Source organism: Micromys minutus (assembly GCF_963924665.1).
Source record: "Micromys minutus genome assembly, chromosome: 16".
Classification (NCBI taxonomy): Eukaryota; Metazoa; Chordata; class Mammalia; order Rodentia; family Muridae; genus Micromys; species Micromys minutus.
Window position 1 is genome coordinate 39,059,986 of NC_137985.1, and position 22,084 is coordinate 39,082,069.

General features: G+C 47.2%; 1 protein-coding gene across 1 annotated transcript; it reads left to right on the top strand.

Annotated features, from left to right (window-relative positions):
- The first annotated feature begins 388 nt into the window (after positions 1–388).
- Positions 389–21,942, top strand: PCSK7 (proprotein convertase subtilisin/kexin type 7). The gene is made up of 17 exons (XM_080930342.1): positions 389–471; positions 2,133–2,274; positions 2,842–3,318; positions 3,889–4,023; positions 4,577–4,742; positions 6,446–6,536; positions 7,843–7,897; positions 8,525–8,663; positions 9,400–9,500; positions 11,779–11,946; positions 12,311–12,418; positions 12,795–12,897; positions 18,248–18,404; positions 19,062–19,156; positions 19,948–20,041; positions 20,275–20,392; positions 20,663–21,942. The coding sequence occupies exons 3-17, from the start codon at positions 2,854–2,856 to the stop codon at positions 21,026–21,028; spliced, it is 2,361 nt and encodes a 786-aa protein (XP_080786468.1). The 5' UTR covers positions 389–471; positions 2,133–2,274; positions 2,842–2,853; the 3' UTR covers positions 21,029–21,942.
- The last annotated feature ends 142 nt before the right edge of the window (positions 21,943–22,084 follow it).

The following is a 22,084-nucleotide window of genomic DNA, read 5'->3' on the forward strand; positions in this document are numbered from 1 at the left end:
GGGCTACTGAGGGACAGTCCTTAGACCCAACGGAGCTCGAGGGAACGCGGGCCAGAGAGACGGAGGCCGGTTGGAGGCGGGAGCCTCTCTGAGTTTATGGGGAAGAATCAAGGCTAGGGCAGTCCGACAGAGAAGAGCCGAGAGGGGCGTTTAGAGGTCGGAACCGAGATGGTCCTTACAGAGGACGCCATGAAGGACGAGGGCCCTCTGGCGGAGGACACGAGGACTCGGGGCGCCGGAACTCCCGCAGCCCGCACAGGCCTGTGGCAGAAGCCGTCGACGGAGGTCGGCCGGGCGCCCGGAGCTTGGCCCGCTGGTCAAGAGGCCGCAGGCCCAGCCGCTGATTGGCTACGGCGCCGGGCGGAAGTGATGTTGCTGTCAGTGGCGCCTCCGGCTCCCGGGAAGCGGAGAGTTTCCGCAGGGTGGCGGCTGCAGCAGCGGCAGCAGCTACAGTAGCAACCCAGGCTGTGGGTGAGTTGATGTAGATGAGCTGGACCTCGAAAATACGGGTGGCCCCGGACTAGAGCTGGTTGGCATCTGCTGTGCTGAGGGCACCTTGGGTCCTGGCGTGGGCGACCCTAGAGGGACCGGGCCTCCGGATCGTAGGTTCCGGACAGCATTGGTCCTAGTGAGAGAGAGGCGCATTGCACAGAGCAGCCGAGTCCGCGGGAGGGAGAGGGGCATCAGTAAAGTAACTCTTTGTACAGACCCTAGTTCCTGTAAGCCGGGTGAAGGGGCTTGAAGGACGGTGGCTTAAGAATAGAATCTTGAACAGGAAAGGTGCCCTTCTACCTTAGTTGGGGAGATGGGGGTCTATTTTCAGAGAGCGCTTAAGAATTCTTGCCCAGAAGCCTGAGAATAAGTGCTGCTGTGTCCTTGGGCGACAGAAAAAAAGCTCGGGTTCTCGTCCAGAAATCTCTGTTAGAACCTACAGAGACCATAGGAGCCTGCCTGGGTGGATAACTGCTGTCAAACCAGATTCTGGATTTACTTATATGCAGACTAGGGAAGACATCTGGTTGTCTTGGGACAATCAAAGCAGCTCAGGGGCAGGAAGAATGTAAGAGGAAGTATGCCAGGGAACTTAAGGGCATGGTGGCCCATACCTGTAACAACAGCAGTAAAGGGGTGGCAGCAAGAGAATCTTGAGTTCTCTGCCAAACTTTATTAGATAAAGAAAGCTTGTTTAAGCTGGGTGTTGGTGGCACACACCTTGATAGCCCAAGCACTCTGGAAGTGAAAGCGAGTTCCAGGCCACACTGGTAGTGAGTGAGGTCCAAGGAGTCTTTGGTAAAACAGTCTTTTTCAGAATGCTTTAAGTTGTCACCATCCGAGTGTATGTCTGGGTACAAAGACTGCTCCAGGGTGGGCTCGGTAGACAATAGTGAGTTTTAAAGGAGCCCAGGACATCACATATGCCATGCTCCTGTCCCCACAGTTGCTCAAAGTTCTAATTTGGTGGGAGTTTTTTCCCCCTTGGGTGGCTGAAGACAGGTCTGGAGCCTATGCCCTCACTGTTAAGTCAACTTAAGTGAGACAGGGATAGCTCCTTAGTCCTTGCCGGTCATTTGCTCTCTCCCAGTTACCCACATTTATACCTGCTACATTTTATTTTCATTATATGGCTTTCTACCTGCTTTTCCCATCTGGTCGTTGCAGAGCTGGATTGCCAGTTTTCTGGTAATGGGGAATGCTGACAGGTCTTGCTAGGCCTTTAAAGAAGCAAATGAGAATTACATGGTAGGTCAAGAAGTGAGGTATCGGGGACTGGAAAGATGGCTCAGAGGTTAAGAGCACTGACGGCACCTCCAGAGGTCCTGAGTTCAATTCCCAGCAACCACATGGTGGCTCAGAACCATCTGTAATGGGGTCTGATGCCTCTTCTGGTGTGTCTGAAAGACAGCAACAGTGTACTTATATGTAATAAATAGATAAATCTTTAAAAAAAAAAGAAGTGAGGTATCTGGGTTCTGTATTGCTGTATTGCTGTGGCCTTATTGTGATGGATGTCTCCTAGTTTGTGGCCTGTTTTAGATCCCTGGAAATGATAACACTGGTCACTGGTCAGGCCTAGCCTTCACTGTAGCTTCTGCTTTGCTGGCTTTGGTGGGACACAGTTTTTGTTGTTGTAGTTCCTGTTTTGGGGGCCCAGAGGTCTGCAGCTGTGTTTCCTGTTGACGCTGCTCGCGGTAAAGGTGACATCTCCCTCCAGTTTTACAAAATGAGTGTGGTATGGTTACCCAGACCAGGACCTAAACTTCACAGAGAGCCCAGGTAGGAATTGGGCCCCACAGTGGGAGTCAGAAGTCAACTGGGAAAAAGACTTATGTTGTCTCTAAATAAGAGGGAGATAGAGCTGGGTGTGGTGGCTCATGCCTGTAATCCCAGGTAGATGCAGGTAAATCTCTGTGAGTTTGAGGCCAGCCTGATACTCTACATAGTGAGTTCCAAGACAGCCAGAGCTACATGCTGAAATCAGGTTAAAAAAAAAAAGAAAAAAGGAGAAAAGTGGGGTCCTGTCAGTCATGGGAGTGATATGTACTTGGAGAACCTGAATGAGCAGCCTGAATCCCACAAGCACATGGATGATACCAGGCTATTGGCACCAAGGGATGGTCCATTGTGTCATGGGAGTCATCCACCAGGGTTACCCCTGGCTCATACTCTACCTGGGGGTTAACATTTTGATTAGGGACAAGTATAATTGGTAGATGAGGGAAAGTCTATGAATATCAAGTGACTGATCACTTGAAAGAGATCAGTCATTCTGAGATTCTTACAGTTGCTGGCTTTTTTTTTCTTCTTTTTTTCTTTTCCTGATTCTTTTCCCTTTGTCTGCAGCCTGCTGTTCTGATGCCGAAAGGGAGGCAGAAAGTCCCACACTTGGATGCCCACCTGGGCCTGCCCATCTGCCTCTGGCTGGGATTTGCCATCTTCTTTCTGGTTCCCCAGGTCATGGGCCTATCAGAGGCAGGTGGGCTTGACACCTTGGATACAGGGGGGCTAAGCTGGGCCGTACATCTGGACAGCCTAGAAGGTGAGAGGAAGGAAGAGAGTCTGACGCAACAGGCAGATGCTGTGGCCCAGGCAGCAGGGCTGGTGAATGCTGGGCGCATTGGAGAGCTCCAGGGGCACTACCTCTTTGTCCAGCCAGCTGGGCACAGGCAAGCCATGGAGGTGGAGGCCATGCGGCAACAGGCAGAGGCCGTGTTAGCCAAGCATGAAGCTGTGCGTTGGCACTCAGAGCAGAGGCTGCTGAAGAGGGCCAAGCGCAGCATCCACTTCAATGATCCCAAGTATCCTCAACAGTGGCACCTGGTAAGTACAGCTTGGATAGACAGGGCCTGCTCTAGTTGTGCTTTTGACTGAGACTCTCTCCCACTGCCCTGTACTTTACTGAAGGGGGCATGTCTGTGGACTGGGAATATAATCTGCTCTTAGCCCATACCTTCCCTGTCTTCTGTGAAAAGCAAGGCAGTGCTGAGGGTGTTAACTCACTACAGCTAATCTACCTGCACTCCTATTCTAGACTTCCACTTTCTAGCATGTACCTTTGGCAGAGCTGCTTCACCTCCCTGTGCCCCACCTATAAAATGGAGGTCGTAGCAGTACTAAGGTGGACCCACTTTTGTGTGGCTGATTGCTAACCTTAACTGCATAATTACCAATTAGCCCTGTCCAACATTTTGCCCTTGAGTTACCCACAAGTGAGACCAAGAATCAATCGGAGGGTCAGGACTCTAATGTGCCCATCTGGGCTCTGATCCCCACAAACCTGTTGATCTGCAGCCTCTCTTTGGCTCTTTGATAGAAGCCAAGCGAAGGGGTAGCTTTAACTTGTCTCTCTGGGCTGAGCTCTTTGTTGGTTGTTTTCTGTCTTCTATATAGAATAATCGGCGGAGCCCAGGAAGAGACATCAATGTGACAGGTGTGTGGGAGCGAAATGTAACTGGGCGAGGGGTAACAGTGGTGGTGGTGGACGACGGAGTGGAGCACACGGTCCAGGACATTGCACCCAACTATGTGAGTGGCCTGAAGTGAGCCGTTGCTGCCACACTACTTCTTCCCTTTTGTTCCCTTTCCTAGAAGGCACTGAGCCAGGGCATGGAAGCGGATAGTGTTTCTGTCTCCTTTCTCAGTCAGCTTTCCAAACTTGCAGTTAAGGCCCAGAAGTTGACTTTAGTCTATAGCAATAATTCCTGCATCCTGTTGTTGCTACTTACCTTATAGGGGCAGGGAATGGCCCTGTAACTACTTTCTCTTCAGAGGTTCTGAAAACATCTAAAGGTGTGACCTTTAGAAAGTCTGAAATCTTTTATTCTGGGTTTCACCCAAGCAGTGGGCACAGTACTATACCAGGCAAGAGAGAAGTTTGATTAAAACAAAACAAAAATAACCCTGGTCCTTCTCAGTTTTTCCCGTGTCCTTGGCTCATATCTTATAACGCTTGTTTGCTCAAGGCAAACTTGCTATCCCAATTTGGAGGTGGAAACTCCCAGTTCCTGTTCTCCTGATGTTTAGGAACTGACTTCTTAAAACCAGTAAGTAACCACTTTTTGACTCTTCAATGTTTCAGAGCCCAGAGGGAAGCTATGACCTCAACTCTAATGACCCAGATCCTATGCCCCACCCTGATGAGGAGAATGGCAACCACCATGGGACCCGGTGTGCAGGAGAAATTGCAGCTGTACCCAACAACAGCTTCTGTGCAGTAGGTGTGGCCTACGGGAGCCGAATAGCAGGTAACAGCTCATGCTTCCCCTATCCTTGGAAAGCTCCTGGGACGCAGTGATCATTTTCTACCTTTCCCATTCTGAATTATTTTTCATACCCTCAATGTTTGTAACCTAAAGTAAGGAGTAAGAGCATAGCAAGTTAAATAACTATTTGACTTCTCAGGGCTGTGGTATTTCAGTGGGCTTTTAGCAGCAGTATTTATTGTACAGTCTAAACCAGATAAATGTGCAAATACTCATATTGTGGGCTCCAGGTCCTAAGCTGCACCTGATCAAGTGTCCTTCCTGTTTGTGATCATGCTTGTGCTCACCACTGACCCACACCACTGTGCTCTGCTGCTGTTTCCTATTTATCAAGTGCCTCCTCATAATTTGCATTCCACAACTCCACATCTATAGACGCTTCTCTCTTGACCCGACCTCTCCAGTCTTCTGCCCTCCATTCTTTAAAGAGAGCATAGTTGTATGGCTGCTAAGAGAGGTAATTATGTGGTTTTTTGTCTCAGTCTTGTGGGTCAAGGGAAAAGGATAAACACTCCTGAAACACCTATGGCCTGGGAACCTGTATCCTCAACAGGCTGGCTGTAACCCTCATGCTTTCCAGCAGGGGGCCTCAGCACTCTACAGATCCCCATTTGTTCTTACCTTATCACCACAATGTGACCCATTCCATTTTAGAGCAAGAACTTGAGCATCACTGGGGGTAGCAAAGGTAATGAATGCTATTTACGTAATTCCTTTATTGTGTCAATTACTAAGCTAGGTATTTCACATGAAATTCCAAGCTACGAGGGAAAATCTTAGATTACCTAAAGTCCAACCCAGTGCTTCCCACCTCTCAGGATCATTAGACCTGAGTTCAAGCACAGTAATTGACACTTGAAAGCTAGGCATGGTAGTACATACCTGTCTGTCCATAATACCAGAATTTTGGAAGTAGAGGCAGGAGGATCAGGAATTCAAGATCATCTTCTGCTATGTAGTAAGTTTAAGACAAGCCTATGCCATCTAAGACCATGTCTTTAAAAAAACAAAACTAACAAACAACAACAACAAAAGGCAGGCCATAGTGGCACATGCTTTTAATCTTAGAAAATAAAAACAGGCAGATCTCTTGAGTTTGAGGCCAGCCTAGTCTATAAAGTGAGTTCTAGAAGAACCAGGACTACACAGAGAAACCATGTACTAAACAAGCAAACAAAAAAGCACTTATTGAATGAGTAATACTGATATTTGGTATAAAAGTACGAAGTACAAAAGAGGGTTTGGTGTGTAGTTCCATAAAATGCTTGCCATGCAGGCATAAGGACCGGAGTTCAATCCCTGGCACCCATGGAGAAAGCTAGAAATGGTTGGATTTTCTTGTACTGGGAACACAGAGACAGATGAATTCATGGGGCTCACTGGCTAGCCAGCCTAACTTTGTTAGGTCCCTGGGTCCCAGTGAGAGACCCTATGTCAAAGACAAGGGTTTTGAAGAATGCTTTCCAAGAGAGAAGATTTTTTGCCACCACCACACGCACATGTATATGCATTCACACTTCCACATATGTAACTATGAAACATGCACACTCGAAAGTACAAAAGAACATATAGATCTTCCACACATACCACCCTACTATCTGGTACCCTACTTGGGGAATGTGTACTATTTCTAGTTTCTTATGGGACCAGTATGAGTGAGGAGCTGGTATAACTTTAATACCTAGGTATCCGGGTGCTGGATGGACCACTCACAGACAGTATGGAGGCTGTGGCATTCAACAAGCACTATCAGATCAATGACATCTACAGCTGCAGGTAAGGAGAGGGGAGACTTGAGTCTCTTGGACAGGTCTTTCAAAAAAACAAAACATAGCAAAACAGGCTGCCTCTAACCTAGTAGGTGGGGCTCCTTGTTAGACTCGGCTAATAAGGCCATTTCTCCTCAATTCTAGATCTCAGCCCTAGGGTGCTCAGGCTTAAACTTGCCACAAAAAGAGTGTCCCAGCATGCCTGTATTTGTTGTGTAAATTCATAATGCTCATAGAAGAAAGTGCACTGAGTTCAGTGACCCCCTGCACTTGAAGCTTCAGGCTGTGGGTTTAGGAGCCGGATAAGAGGAATTTAGGATGGATGGCCCCCATCATATTGATAGAGCCTATTCTTCCCCTAGCCAGTACCTTTCTTACATTCTCTTTACTCTGTTGTTATTGGGGGTTATGGGGGTTAAGGGGGTGCAGTGCCATGATCAGAGGACAGACAACCTTGTGTAGTTTCTCCTACCCTTTTGTGGGCCCCTGGGATCAACGTTAGTCACTTGGCTTTTATAGCAAACACCTTTACCTCCTGAGGCATCTCACAGGCCCTGCTTAACTTAAGAACCAAGAACTTATCTGGCATGTCAGCACACATTTTTAATCCCAGGACTCAGAAGACAGAGGCAGATGGATTTGTATTCAAGGCCAACCTAGTCCAGGACATAAAGAGTTCCAGGACAGCCAAGTATACACAGAGAAACTTGTCTCAATGATAACAACAACAATAACAAAAACTTTGGAGCTAGAGAGATAGCTTGGTGGCTGAGAGCACCTGATGCTCTTACAGGGGACCTGGTTTCAGTTCCCAGTAACCACATGATGGCTCACAGCCTTCTGTCACTCCAGTTTGAGGGAATCTGAAACTTGGCCTCTTGGGGCACTCCACACATGTTGAACTTGGACATACATTTGGGCAAAACACTTAGACACATAAATTTTAATTAATTAAAAAAAAAAACCAAAAGCTTATGCAAACTGAGCAGCTTTTATCAAGCCTAGCAGTAGCTCTGTAAATCACAGGATGGCCCTGTCCCCATTTCACTATGTATCTTCTGTTTTCCTGGGACCTGAGGAAGGACAGGCAAGATAAAGTAGTTTTAAATTGGGACATTTCCAAATAAAGAAGAGCATGTACTTCCATTTTCCACTTGGAAGAAAATGGACCCTTGACACCATGTGTCTTTTAGCCATGGGGCTCCATGGGAGAAGAGAAAAACTGCAGGCAGGAGAGTGGCTTGGTAAGACAGGGAGATCCTAGATAGGTAGCTCCAACTTGGTTGTACTCTTCCCTTTGTGTATCTCAACAGCTGGGGCCCGGATGATGATGGGAAGACAGTGGATGGTCCTCATCAGCTTGGAAAGGTAACTGAGGAGCATGAAGACTGGGAAACCTTGAGAGCCTCGATCTAATCCATCAAACCCTCTTCCCATCCCACCTTCATTATAGTGCCCACCTTACATCATTTAGCATAGCTGTGCTATCCATCCTGTCAAGAAAGACTGTGCCTCACTAGGAATGGGGGCCTGTGGGACACTGGTGCTCAAAGGAACGGAATGACTTCCAGTTTGTTTCTCTTGGATCTCATTCTGGGTTTCTATTCCTCACCCTGCTCAGTTATCTGACAGAATATGTCTGTCAAAGATCATTCTTTTTATTTTATTTTATTTAGATTTGTTGACTTTTATGTGCAATGGTGTTTTCCCTACATGTATCTATGTGAGGGTATCAGAGTTACAGACAGTTGTGAGCTGTCATGTGGGTTCTGAGAATTGAATGTGGGTCCTCAGGAAGAGCAGCCATCTCTCCAGCCTGAACACTGTCAATTCTTAGCATTCTTCCTGCTAGATGTTTGTGTCTAAATCTCTCTCCCCTTCCCCAGGGCCTTGTTCTTTTCTTTCTAGAAGTGGGGAGAGAAGGATGGTTGATTCGATAGGTACAGGTTTTTCTACTAGCTGCTTGACTGACAGCCTGACATTTTTGTTCCTCAGGCTGCCTTACAACATGGAGTGATGGCTGGTCGCCAGGGCTTTGGAAGTATCTTTGTGGTTGCCAGTGGTAATGGGGGCCAGCACAATGACAACTGCAACTATGATGGCTACGCCAACTCCATCTACACTGTCACCATAGGTAGTGGTCTAGAGATTCCGTGGGCATGGAGTCACCAGGTGTATTTGTGTCTCGCGTCTCTCTGCTATCCTCAGTGTGCTTTACCATCAGCTCTTGAGAATCAGATATACTAGCCCAGCTCTCGAGAGCTCTCAGGGTTTCTCTGGGGCATTTCACCCATTTCCTAGAAATTTCCTACCTGTCTTCACTACCATTATGAAGGTTTGAACTCCACTTCGGTCTCTTTCCATGGCCACTGGCTTGAAGCTACCTCTGGCTACCATTTCACCTGAATTAAGGATTTCTGCCTTACATTCCCAACGATAAAGTTTGTCATTTCACTTTTTATTATTTATTTACTTGGCTTCCTACCTGTCTCTATGCTTCTTGATATCAGCCTCATACTGACTCCTTACATCACAAAGAACTGTCCCCACCCCTCTACCACTGCATACTGTGTCCTTCCTACCCCTTCCACGATGTAACCTTTTCCACATGGCTCTAATACCCAATATGTAGGATTTGCAGTAGATCTTAGTACATATTGAAAACAAGTGACTAAGTACAGAGTTGGGAGGCCCTTGCTTTTTGCCTGAAGCCTATGGGAAGAGTGGAATAGTTCAAGAGCTCCCTCTGCCATCGGAGGCTACCTGCCCACATACAAGTGAGGGCTGTGGCCATTCTTTGAACTCTGGTATCAGGTGCTAGCTATAGGATTCACTCCTTATGTGAGCTCCTGTCTTGCTTTCTGTGCCAGGAGCTGTGGATGAGGAGGGACGGATGCCTTTTTATGCAGAGGAGTGTGCCTCCATGCTGGCAGTCACCTTTAGTGGTGGAGACAAGATGCTTCGGAGCATTGTAAGCACTTCTGGGACACTCCCCATGTGGTAGTGGGGGACAGGGGTGGTTTAAGACAAGGACTCACTTTGTTTCCAAGCTGAGCTTAGAACTCATAAATTGGCTTGAATTTGCTAGCCCTCTTCCTGCCTTGGCCTTCCATGTATTGAGATTACAGATGTGATGCACCACACCTGGTAAAACAGTTCTCTTTTTTCACCTCATTCTTTGAGAAAGGGTCAGATAACTTAGGCTGGCCTTCAGTTCACTATGTAGCTGAGGATTCCATTGAATCCCTGATTAGTGGTTTCAGTCTTAAACTTTTTAACTTGTTTGTAGAATACCTACAGTAGAATTTGGGCTTTTACAACTTTCTGTGTGCTGTTGAGAGCTTTTATAAATACTGACCTCCATGTTCACCTTAGGAATAAAGGCAGTGCTTTTCTCAGGTATGCACAGGATAGGAGGCTGGAACTGACCCTGTCCTTCCCTGAACCTCTGATTTAAGCCAAAGCCTAAGAATGAAGCAGGGGAATGGAGAGCTTCTGTGGTCCACACAACCCTTGAAAGACTCAGGGACATCTGCTGGGCTCCAGCCTACATCAGTCAAGCCTCTGGACCAAAGTCCCAGAGCACTCTGGATGTCCCTGTTGCCACAAACAGTGTCAAGAATAGAATGCTCCAGGCCAGAGCTGGGCAGGAGCCAGATGCTTGTCAGCGTGGCCAGTTGGGTTGTCCCTGAGGTTACTGGGAAGTAAGTAGCTTCATCTTCACACAGGGTCAAGTTCATTTTACAAAATGAACTTGTTATGCCAGTAAATGACTTCTGGTCAACACAATGTTCCAAGGCTCTGTGCCAGTTGACCCTCACCTTGGAGAGAAGAGAGAAGGGAATAGAGTAAAGTGAAAAGCAAGAAGTTTACAGGCTACCTGGGGTGCTGCTGGCCTATGTTAGAAGAACAAGTACCTGCTTCTTACCACCTGGCAGAGTTCTGGGACCCTCTCATCCTGTCCCCTGCAAGGACCTAAGAAGGCTCTGCTAGCGGAATTGTCACAGAAGGAGTCTAACTTTGCCCCTCCCAACTCAACTCGGTTTCTCACCCTCACCCCACCTTCCATCTGAACTATAATTTATCCAGATTTGTAAAGTGAGTTTATTCAGCCAAGTTCCCATCTTTGGAATGCCCTTGCCTTGGCAACCTCCTGTTGTGTGACCAGGCAGCTGCATGGAGCTGTCTCAGAGGATAAGGGCCAGGGGAATAGGTTTCCCACCATCTGGCTTCTTGCCCAGGGAGCTTCCCTAGATTTTCCTAGCACTGTGTGATGTTCTTGCCGTTATAGGCAAGTTCGCAGACTTTGCATCTGTACTTTAGACTATCACAGTGAGACTGTTTCCTTAACAGGAAGAAATCAATCTGTTCTCTGGCACCAATCAGGCTTCCTCTCTAGTTGAGACTACAAGTGGAGTGTTTTTCCCTTTCCTTTGGGAGAGCACAGTGTCTGGGTGAAATTTACATCTCTTGGCAGCTATAGTAACAGCTGGGGGGGGGGGGGTGGGAGTAGGGGAGGCAATGGAGAAAGGCAGCTCTTGGCATAAGTTGGCACCCTGGTGTCTGACCCAGAAGAGAAGTTTAAAAGAAAAAGTACTAGCCTGCACTGGCTTTGTGATGGGGAGGTTTAGCAAAGCTTGCCCAGCTAAACTTTTTGATACACTTTTGTTGATGTGGAATGACCTTGATGCCAAACAGATACTGCCTTCTAGTTGTCTTGTCTCATCTAAGAGACATGAGTAGGAGAGAGGAGCTCAGAGAAACCCAACCAAGATACCAACCAGATCAGGAAAGCAGCTTGTCCAGTGGCAGTAGTGCATGGCAGACAGGCCGGGTGGATACTAAAGCTGCAGTAGGCTGTAATGATCTTAGGGAGCGTGCACCCTGGGTTCCCACAGTTACTCTCCCAGCTCCAACCGGAGCCCAGTAGAGCTCTAGCTACTTCTGGTTAGCTTCGTTGTGAAGAGTTGGATAGAGAATTGAGGGATGAAATGACAAAAAAAAAGAAGATCAAGCAATGTATTCTCTCACATCCACTGTCTCCCTTACAGCTGTGCCCCCAAAGTCACTCTTCAGTTCCCATCATCTAGAGATTGATGGAAGGAGTAAGGGTCTCCTATGCCTGGCATTTTGAACATAAGGAGCGTTAGAGGAGAGGGCTACCTGAGAGACTTGTGCAAGGAATGTATTGTTCCCTTCCAGCATCTAAACCAACCCCCCACGAACACACTGCTTATTCCACTCTGCAGGTGACCACTGACTGGGACCTTCAGAAGGGCACTGGCTGCACCGAAGGCCACACAGGAACCTCAGCCGCAGCTCCTCTAGCAGCTGGCATGATAGCGCTCATGCTGCAAGTGCGGCCCTGCCTCACATGGCGTGATGTCCAGCACATCATTGTCTTCACAGCCACCCAGGTGAGAGTTAGCAATCGGCTAAGAAGTGCCCAGCTTACCTCACTCCATAGCTGGGCTGTCAGGAGACTCCAGACTCAAAACCTTTCAAATGTCTCAGGGTGGGATATGTAAAGCATGGGTGTGAGGACCCCATCAATATCACAGACCCAAGATGAGCTGTGGCAAGGCACTCTCACCTGAAAGCCTGTCCTCTGGGAAGCAAACTCATGGGGGGATTGGCTTTTTTTTTTTTTTCTTACCTTTTTTGAGGGAATCCATTGCTAGCAGCCTCAGTGGGAATGTCTGGACTAGATCAGTTGCCAGGTGAGCAGAGAGAAGAGAGTCAGGCAATGCTAGAGATTTACCAAGGCTTTTATTCTTTCAGTATGAAGATCATCATGCAGACTGGCTCACCAATGAGGCTGGCTTCAGCCACAGCCATCAGCATGGTTTTGGCCTGCTCAACGCCTGGAGACTTGTCAATGCAGCCAAGGTGAACCAGGTGTTAGCCAGCAGGACACCCTGCATAGAGAGACTGGGGGAAGGTACCAATGCCTAAACATCTCCTGGCATTTTACTGGCACTTGACCACGTTAGCCCTTATCCTGGCTGATAGGCATCTTATCAGTGGAAAGCAGAAGTCCCCACATTGTTAGTATAGTTTAAGAGAACTCGAACGCACTCTGAGGCTTTCAGTGCTTCAGGTTCCTCCTTCCCTTTGGACACTTGGATTACAGAAGGAACCTCAAGAGAAGGAGTATGACAGAAAAGCTAGAGGGTTAGACTTACTGAGTCTGAGCGTGTGCGTGTGTGTGATACTACAATAAGTTTTGTTTGTTAATTGCTGTCCCCTACTTTTCCTTGAACAGATCTGGACATCTGTCCCTTATTTAGCCTCCTATGTCAGCCCCATGCTGAAAGAAAATAAGGCTGTTCCGCAGTCCCCCCACTCTCTGGAGGTGCTATGGAATGGTAAGCCTTCAGCACAAAGGGTTAATGTTAGGTCCAAGGCTTGAGGTGGGTGATGGGGAAGCTAAGCTAAACTCATCCTCCCTGCCCAGTTCTCCCCCTTCCTTCAGTAGCTGAGCTGCAGCCAAACCTGTGGAGTTTTCTTTGACCATTTTAGGGCATGTTGCTGCTTCTGAGTTGGCTGGCCTCTGGCTGCTTAACAAGACCTTTCTCCTGAGTTCCTAATAGTAAGAAGGAGCTGTGAGCAATGGACTAGGAAGGCAGTGGGCTGAATGGGAGAGGGGAGCCTCAGGGGGGTTGAAAGAAGTTCCTGTGACTTTCATGCTAAGATCTTGCCAAACAACCCTGTCCATCCCAGAGGCCTTAGCATGAAGAAGAGGAATGCATGGCTCAGTTCTTAATTTCCTCCAGAGAAAGCCAGATGCCATCTCTAAGGGCGATTCAGAAGTACACGTACAAGTCCTCTGGACTAGAGTTGCTACTGTGCTGTTGCTCCTTCCTCTCTGCTTGCCTACAAGGTCTGTCTGTGAAGGAGTGCAGGGCATATGTCAAACACAGAGGTGGAAACCCTTCCAAGAGAGATGGGAAGCTGGATCCAGATATTTTGTGCAGCGAGCCTCTGCCTGCATTGTTTTTGTTTGGGTGGTTAGGAAAGAGCCCAGTGCCTCATACATCCTAAGCACACACACTCTACCACTAAGCTTTTCTGAATGTACATTTCTCAGTTATTCCTACCCTTAACCCCATAGCCAATTTTTTACCTTTGAGAAAATTTAACAACCAGAGTTATTTGCTACTTTTCGTGAATACTGAGGTGTACATGCTTCATGCTGATATCAGAACTCTGTCCTTATTTTTCCTGTACCCCTTCAAAGTGCTCAGTCTAGAGACATGGTGTCTAGAAGAGAGGATGACCAAAGCAAGGATGTGGGGTGGGAGGATAGGGCAGCCTTTCTTCATGGACACTTCAGTGAGAAAGGTTAAATACCTCTCTTGCTAAGTATGTCCCACTCCTGTCAGTTTCCCTGTTCATGGAAGGAAACAAGGCCCGGGGGACACATTTTTTTTTTTTCTTTTCATGAACAGCATGCTGTCATAGGAAGGGCAGAAAACATGCCCAGGAATGTGGTTCTGGGAAGCCCTTGGCCTTTACACACTATCTTGGGGATTGTGGGCCTTTTAACCTTTACTCTATTTAAGGCTGTTTCCTCTCACTTCTGTCAGATGAGCAAGTGAACTCTCAGGGTCAGAGACCTCTTCAGCTTTGTTATCCTCTGCTTCCCGTTACCCTTAAAGTCTGACATCTCCCATAGGTACTGGGCGGCTGGCAATTGCCTGTCTATCACTAGAAAGCATAGAAGGGATGTGAAGAGAGCAGGATACAGGGCTGGGAGGTAAAGACCCAGGAGTCTGGCTAGTGGAGTCTTTCACCAAAGTGGTAAGCAGGCCCTCCCACTTCAGAAGCCAGGGAGAGATTTTTTTTGCCCTGAGTACATTCAGCCTTTAATAGAGCAAAACAGGACAGAAAGTGTGGGCCTGAAATGCTGGCTCAGTGGTCAAAGGAGTGGAATTCACATAGTATAGAACTGAGCTACTCAGCCCCAGACAGTCTAGATGCCCCATCCCCTACAATCTTAGATGCCTCAGACACCTCTTCCCAGACAGCCACAATTGAGGGAGACACATTGCATACTCTGCAGCCACAAATAGTCCAGACCCTATTCCCTAGAGCCAATCATAGTCTTCAAGCAAGATGGCCAGCTGTAGGTTGAGGGCTGAAGAGGCAGGAAAGCATAGCACGATGACGGCTGTCTGTAGTCCTAGCATTCAGGCATCAGAGGACAGGCCAGCCAGGACAGAGGGAGGCTGTGTTCTAAAAAAGAAAGGAGCTGAGTGTCCAGACACTAGCAGAAGAGATGAAATAACTGTAAAGGGTCCAGAGTGTTGTTGACCAGGACTTTTAGCTGTAATGGAAATGTCCAGATGTGTGCAGCTATTGAGTCTGTCAAACATTTCTTTGGTAACTGGGGCCAGGGAATGTGGCCGCTTAAAGTCTGACATCTCCCATAGGTACTGGGCAGCTGGCAAGTACTGCCTAATCGTGATTCCCTATCAAGGAAGTGAACTTTTTTTTTTTTTTTTCCTTTTTTTTAATCCAGGGTTTCTCTGTGTAGGCCTGGCTGTCCTGGAACTTGCCCTGTAGACCAGGCTGGTCTCGAATTCAAGTCCACTTGCCTCTGCCTTCCAATTGCATTTAGTCACAGTGAATTTTTATTTTAACCATCTGCATGTTTCTAGGCAAGCATGTTGAGCAGAGCAACTCAAGAGAAAAACAGGCTTGCATTTTTTTCTCACTGGAAGTCAGTAAGGAGGAAGCTCACACTGGTTCTGAAATCTCAAAGAGAGTGGGCTTTGCCAGCAGTTTCTTCACTGGAGAATATAAGATTTCAGAACACTCACTTGTACCTGTGTTTTGTGTGCAGTCCAAGTATGCCAGCTAATCCTCTGCCACATGAAGTACTGCTCTCCTTCCTTCCATTCCTCTCCAACTTCAGGCCACTGTTGTTTCTCCTGCTTCTCTTCTAGCTGAAATCCCAACCTCCTTCAAGACTCTGTATTTTCTCCTTCCCTTTCTTCCTCAGCCCCATCCACTTGCTTTTCTAGTAGTAATTGAACCCAGGTTCTTCTTCGTGCTAGCAAGTACTGTACTACTAAACTATATTCCCAACACACTCATGGTGCCCATTTTTGGTCCCATCCAAGGTCTTGTTGCACTGATCATAGCGATAGATTAGCCCCTGTCTTACTCTGCTGCCTGTGGTTCCCTATGCTCCATTGTTCTCTCTTTCCTCCCTCCAGATCCTGCTTTGTTTTGTTTTAAGATTTTTTTTATATGTTTATTATATGTAAGTACACTGTACCTGTCCTCAAACACACCAGAAAAGGGCATGAGATCTCATCACACATGGTTGTGACCTGCCATGTGGTTGCTGGGATTTGAACTCAGGACCTCTGGAAGAGCAGTCAGTGCTCTTAACCACTGAGCCATCTCTCCAGCCCAGTTCCTGTTCTTTATGTACTTGAGACTGCAGAACCATGAGTGTCTTTTGAGCTGTATTCTATGACTTGTTTCCCACCACCACCATACTGTTTCCTCCCTCATCAGAGCTGCTGTGTTTGATTTCAGCTCCTCCTACACAATTCCTCCTCTTAAATCTTATTTTGATTCTCCATGAAATAAACAGGAAGGCTAGAGATTGTCATAGTTTACACCAGATTATGGAAACAAGCAAACAGAGCTAGGTGTCTTCTAGATAGAATATGAAAGGTTAAGAGAAAAAAATTGCCGGACAACATACTAATATGTAATATATGTGGACGACCAGTTTCTTAGGGTTTCTAGTGCTGTTGAAACACTATGGCCAGAAGCAATGTTTGAAAGAAGGGTTTATTTTGGCTTGTGGATTACAGTATATCGTGGAAGGAACTGAAAAGGCAATGGAGGAGCTCTGCTTACGGGCTTGTTCTTCATGGCTTGCTCAGCCTGGTATCTTGCACAGTCCATGACCAACTGCACAGAGGTGGTACTCCCTTCCCCCATGGGCTATGCCCACCCATGTCAGTCGTCAGTAAAGAAGTCCACAGGCCAGTGTGGCAGGGACATTTTCTAATTGAGGTTCCCTGTTCCTAAATGACTCTATATTGTTTCAAGTTGACAAAAAGTAGTTGTCCGTTTTAGGCATTAACTTATTTAATTCTGTTAGAAATAATAGTTTACTCAAATGCATTGCTGTCCAGCTCTCTGTCCACAGCACTTAAAAGTCAATGTAAGCCAGGTATGGTGATATATACCTTTAATCCCAGCATTTGGGAGGCAAAGACAGGAAGATCTCTGAGGTCCAGGGCAGCCAGGGCTACATAGAGAGACTGTGCCTCAAAAAAACAAAACAAAAAGAGTCAGATGTAAGGATCAAGCAAGGTAGGGGTTATTGTTTGACCTTTATTTTCTTTTTTATCAGTGTTTTTTAAAAAAGATTTAGCCTGGTGGTGGTGACACATGCCAGCTCTCAGGAGGCAAAGGCAAGTGGATCTGAGTTCTAGAACAGCTAGGGCTACACAGGGAAACCCTGTCTCAAAAAACAAAACAAAAAAGTAAAGTCCTTCTTATCTTTTAGTTTCCCTTTCCCATATTTCTCAACACCTCTCTGTCTTCCTTATCTGCAAAATTAAAATGTCACTCTTTGGGCTAGAGAGATGGCTCACCAGTTAAAGGTACTGATTGCTCTTCTAGAAGTCCTGAATTTAATTCCCAGCAACCACATGGTGGCTTACAACCATCTATAAATAATATGATCTAATCCCCTTTTCTGTACATGCAGATACAATACTAATGGGCATAAAAATTAAATCTTTTAAAAAAAAAATGCTGGACTGGAGAGATGGCTCAGTGGTTAAGAGCACTGGCTGCTTTTCCAGAGGACCCAGGTTCAATTCTCAGCACCCACATAGCAGCTCACAACTGTCCGTAACTCCAATTACACAGACATTTGGTCAAAACACCATTAGACATAAAATGGTACTTGGTGTTGGCATAATCCATAGAACATGATCAGCTTAACTGGTTTTGTGTGTGTGTGTGTGTGTGTGTGTGTGTAATAGATCATGTGTGTACTTGTGTAACCACTACCACAGTCAGGACCTGAAGTGTGCTATCATAGGACCTCTTTATGGCCACATGAATCCCTTTCACATTCCTGATGCCTGGGAAGTGTAATTATGTAGTATAAATCCTTTTGAGATCAGCTTTTTCATTCTGCATAACTTTTTTGAAGAGTATCCAGTCTAGTAGTTTTATGAATTACTATCGCATTGTCTTTCATACATGAAAAGTGCTTGTTTACCTCCATCTTTTTAGTGCCATCCCCCTCCTTGAATGCCCTCTGCTAGTCTGAGTTGATCCTTACTCAGCACATCCCAGTGCTGTGTGCCTCGGCTCATATGATATGCCCCATATCATGTATCTTTTTGTGTTTGCAAGTAAAGCTAGGGACTGTGCACACTTCTCTTTGTATTCTCCTCATCTTGCACAGTGCCTGAAATGTGGGAGGTGTATGCTGGATGGGTTTGAGCAGAGAGATGATGGAGTTCTTATATCATCTTGGCCATATTATCTCCCTAGCTAGACCCTCATCTAGGTAGGAACTTGACTACAATACTGCATTCCATTGCTAGAGTACATTGTACTACTCATGTTGTATGTGGCTTTGGTACATATGTACCTTTGTATATGTTGGGGTGAAATGAGGGCTGTTTGTGGGCTAGTTTCCAAGCTGCCTAGCCTGACTTCCTATAGTCAGCAGGACGGACCTGGAGATGTCGGGGCTGAAGACCCTGGAACATGTGGCAGTGACAGTCTCCATCACTCACCCAAGACGTGGCAGCTTAGAACTGAAACTGTTCTGTCCCAGTGGCATGATGTCTTTGATCGGCGCACCCCGCAGCATGGACTCGTATGTACACCTGCTCGTGGCCTCCCAACCTCTCTTCATTATAAGGGCCTTCTCAAGCAGACACTGAAGCTGCACCACTGGTTGTCTTTAGCAGCCTGAAGCCATTGGCCATGCTTTATTCGAGTGTCTGTAACATTCTTGGCATTACGCTCAGCATGTGTTTTCCCTAATCCTGTGGAAAGCTAAGTGTAGTGCTGTGCTGGCTATAGTTCCAGTACTAGGGAGGCTGATAAGACAAGAGGATTGTGAGTTTGACACCAGCCTGGGCTATCTAGCAAGACCCAGTGTCAAAAGCCAACAGCGAAGGTATAAGCTCAGTTGTAGATACTTGTTCAGCTAGCAGAAAGAAGAGCAGCACATACTGTAACCCCAGTGCTCAAATTGCTTAGGTGGAAAAGGAAAAAAAATTCAAGACCAGCCAGGGCTTTATGGTTTGACCTATCTAAAAGAGGGAGAAAAGAAACAGATCTGTAGGATTTCCAGCCCTGTGCTTTCACCATTGGCCTTTACACAAGGTCAAAACTAACTCATACCCTGAGATCCCAGGAACAGGATGACAGGCACCGTCCCAGACGCTTATGGTGCCTTTCCTGTTTGTGGGATAAGTTTCAACTGTCTGTGCTATGCCATCCATGTGCTTTCTTTGCGTTTTCCCAGGGATCCTAATGGCTTCAATGACTGGACCTTTTCCACTGTGCGGTGCTGGGGGGAAAGAGCAAGAGGTGTCTACAGACTGGTTATCAGGGATGTTGGTGAGTCTTCCTATCCTACCCCACCTTGTCCCCCCAAGTCTCACACTACCCACAGGAAGTGTTCTGTGGGTAATAGGAAGGGTTGCTGTTGAAGATGGTACATGCCAATAAGTACGTCCTCTCCTAAAAGTAGGCAATGTCCGTAAAACTGCTCATTTATACTGCCTCTATAATCCTTGGAGAAGTGACTGATCCATTTTTCCTCAGGATAGCAACAAAAATTCCTTGTTGAAACCACATTTCAAGCCCTTTCACATATAACCATCCTTCGGCCAGTCCTGATAGGCAGGTAAGGGCAGGACAAATTTTCACCATTTTGCTTTTTTAGAAAAACTGAGGTCCGTACTTAGGCTTGAAGTAAGTTGTTTAGGATCATGGTAGAAGTGAGGGCCACAATATCAAGAGTATTAAATAGCTCCAGCATCAACACAGGGAGTCTGGACACGGAGCCCAGCCTTCCCAGCTTCCAGTCAGTATAGCTCCTCACTTGACTGGCAGCTTCTGAGCTTTTGTTTTGACAGGACATTTTTCCTTTGAAGGAAAAATCCAGGTGAACCCCCAGAATATGAGAGGCAAAGGCAAAACACTGCTTTTCATAGGTCCTTCAGTCTTTCTGTTCTATCCTTAGGATGCCCTGTGAGGTACTTCTGCAGAACCCTTGGGGTCTATGGAACACAGACTATGGCAGACCATGTGGTCTGAATCCCCTTGGGTGGCTGGGTGGGCCAGGCTCTCTATTCTTATGCACGGCCAACAGTACACAGCTTATGTCTACCCACTTCTTGCCCTAGGAGATGAGCCGCTCCATGTGGGCATCCTCCAGCAGTGGCAGCTGACCCTGTATGGCTCCATGTGGAGTCCAGTAGACATTAAGGACAGACAAAGGTAGGTACATCCATCAGAGGAAAGAGAGGAAGATGGCTCTTGAGAAGTGGGGAAGCCTAACCTTCTGAACACCAACTGTGCTCAGGCTTAGGCCAGTGGGCAGAGTCATGAACTGGGAAGCCGTGGTGCTCCTGCCCTTTGGGGGATCCCCTCATCCTCTTCAGCTCCAGGATCAGGGCAGATGGTGTGGGTACCATCTTAGTAATGTATCCTTGTCTCTTTTCATCCTGTAGTCTCTTAGAAAGTGCTATGAGTGGGAAATACCTGCATGATGACTTCACTCTGCCTTGCCCACCTGGGCTGAAAATTCCTGAGGAGGATGGTTACACCATTACTCCTAACACACTCAAGGTACAAAGATTGAAACTCCAGCCATAGCTGACAGGGCTGTCCTAGAGAATTTGTTCCTTGGTCTTAATCGAGGTGAAGTGGGAAAGGAGAGATTTGGAGGCCATGAGTTCCTAGCATCACTTTTAGTGTCCTCTAGAGGAAAGTACCTGTATATAAGGAAAGTTAGTGCAGTGGTTGGGTTGAGAACCGTGGTCCCAGAAAGAAGAAACTGCCTGAGCTCATGTTTCTGGGCTAGATCTGTCACTAACCCAGCAGTGCTTGGCTTTTCAGACCCTTGTGCTAGTTGGCTGCTTCAGTGTCTTCTGGACCATTTACTACATGCTGGAAGTGTGCCTGAGCCAGAGGAGCAAGGCTTCCACCCATGGCTGTAGGAGGGGATGCTGCCCCTGGCTCCCACGAAGCCAAAACGCCAAGGAAGTGGGGACAGCACTAGAATCAATGCCACTGTGCAGCAGCAAGGACCTGGATGGAGTGGACTCAGAGCATGGGGAATGCACAACTGCCTCTAGCTTCCTAGCCCCAGAGCTGCTAGGGGAAGCTGACTGGAATCGGCCCCAGAACAGTAAGAGTGACCTGGATCGTCCTCCTCACCAACCCCCAGACCTGCTGCCGAGGAAGGATGGACAGATCTGCTGACCTCAGAGCTCAGCTTCCTCCATGTACAACAGGCTCTTCCCAAACTTGGTTATGAGGCTTTCAATCATGGATGCTCAGGAGGGTGCGGGGCATCTTAGGTGCAGTAGTGGTAAAGGACTGGGGGTCATAGCTCCTCTAGCTGAACTTTGCTGAGAACCTTTGGCCAAGGGATTGGCATCCAGACTAGGCAGCCCTTGATTTCATCTTTCTGGGGTTAGTGTCCTAGGCCATCGGGACCTCCACTGTGAGTTATGCAGCAGGTGCCTGTATACCTAGGAACACTCTCAATAGACGTGTCACTGTACCTAGGACCCAGAGAGCTGGCAAGAGCCTGGACATGCCAACCCTGAAAGCAGCTGCCTTCATTACCCTCTTCTGTGCGCCTGTTCTGAAGCCAACGTAAACCTGCCCATATCTTCACTACCATTCACCCTTCCAGCTGAAGGAGTGGTGACGTGTTCCCAGGAGAACTGGAAGGCACAGGATTCCCAGCACCCTTGCTGCCTCATTGGTGAAGCTGGCCAGCTGGACTGCAGAGAACTGAGACACAGTGTTTTCAGAGATAGCCGGGGAGCCACTGCCTATGACCACCTGTCTTCCTCTGCAAAGTGCTCAGGGAAATGGCCTTCATTCCAGAGGCCAGCTGTCCACTTGACTTTTCCCTCATTCTTGGCCTTTTCCCCTTCCCATCTTCTGAGCTAATTGTTAATAGGAATTTTTTTAATGCATAAGATTTGATTTTTACTTTTCAAAGCAACATTTTGTTGAATTTTTCTCTGCACAGCTTTCCAAAATAAAAAGCAGAAGTATAAAAGTCCAAACAATTCCACCACTCCCAGCTTTCCCTCCTGCCAACCCAGAGGTATGCAGGTGATAGGTCACTCTTCTTTCCCACAGCCTGGCTCCTCTGAAGCTCTGGGCCTGTGGGGCCTGAGAAGTCATCCAGGAGACAGCGGCCAGGAGCGTGTGAGCCCCACCTGCTCTTGCCCTCAAGAGTTCCTAGAATGCTAACAGGAATGATAAAGCAAACTGCCAGCCAGGCCTGAAAAAGATGGA

What these genes read in the sequence shown, in the direction of transcription:
- PCSK7 (XM_080930342.1), top strand. Translation starts at nt 2,854, where the DNA reads ATGCCGAAAGGGAGGCAGAAAGTCCCACACTTGGATGCCCACCTGGGC. An exon ending in ATCCTCAACAGTGGCACCTG is followed by an intron (nt 3,319 to 3,888) that starts GTAAGTACAGCT and finishes TCTTCTATATAG; the next exon opens with AATAATCGGCGGAGCCCAGG. An exon ending in TTGTCTTCACAGCCACCCAG is followed by an intron (nt 11,947 to 12,310) that starts GTGAGAGTTAGC and finishes TTATTCTTTCAG; the next exon opens with TATGAAGATCATCATGCAGA.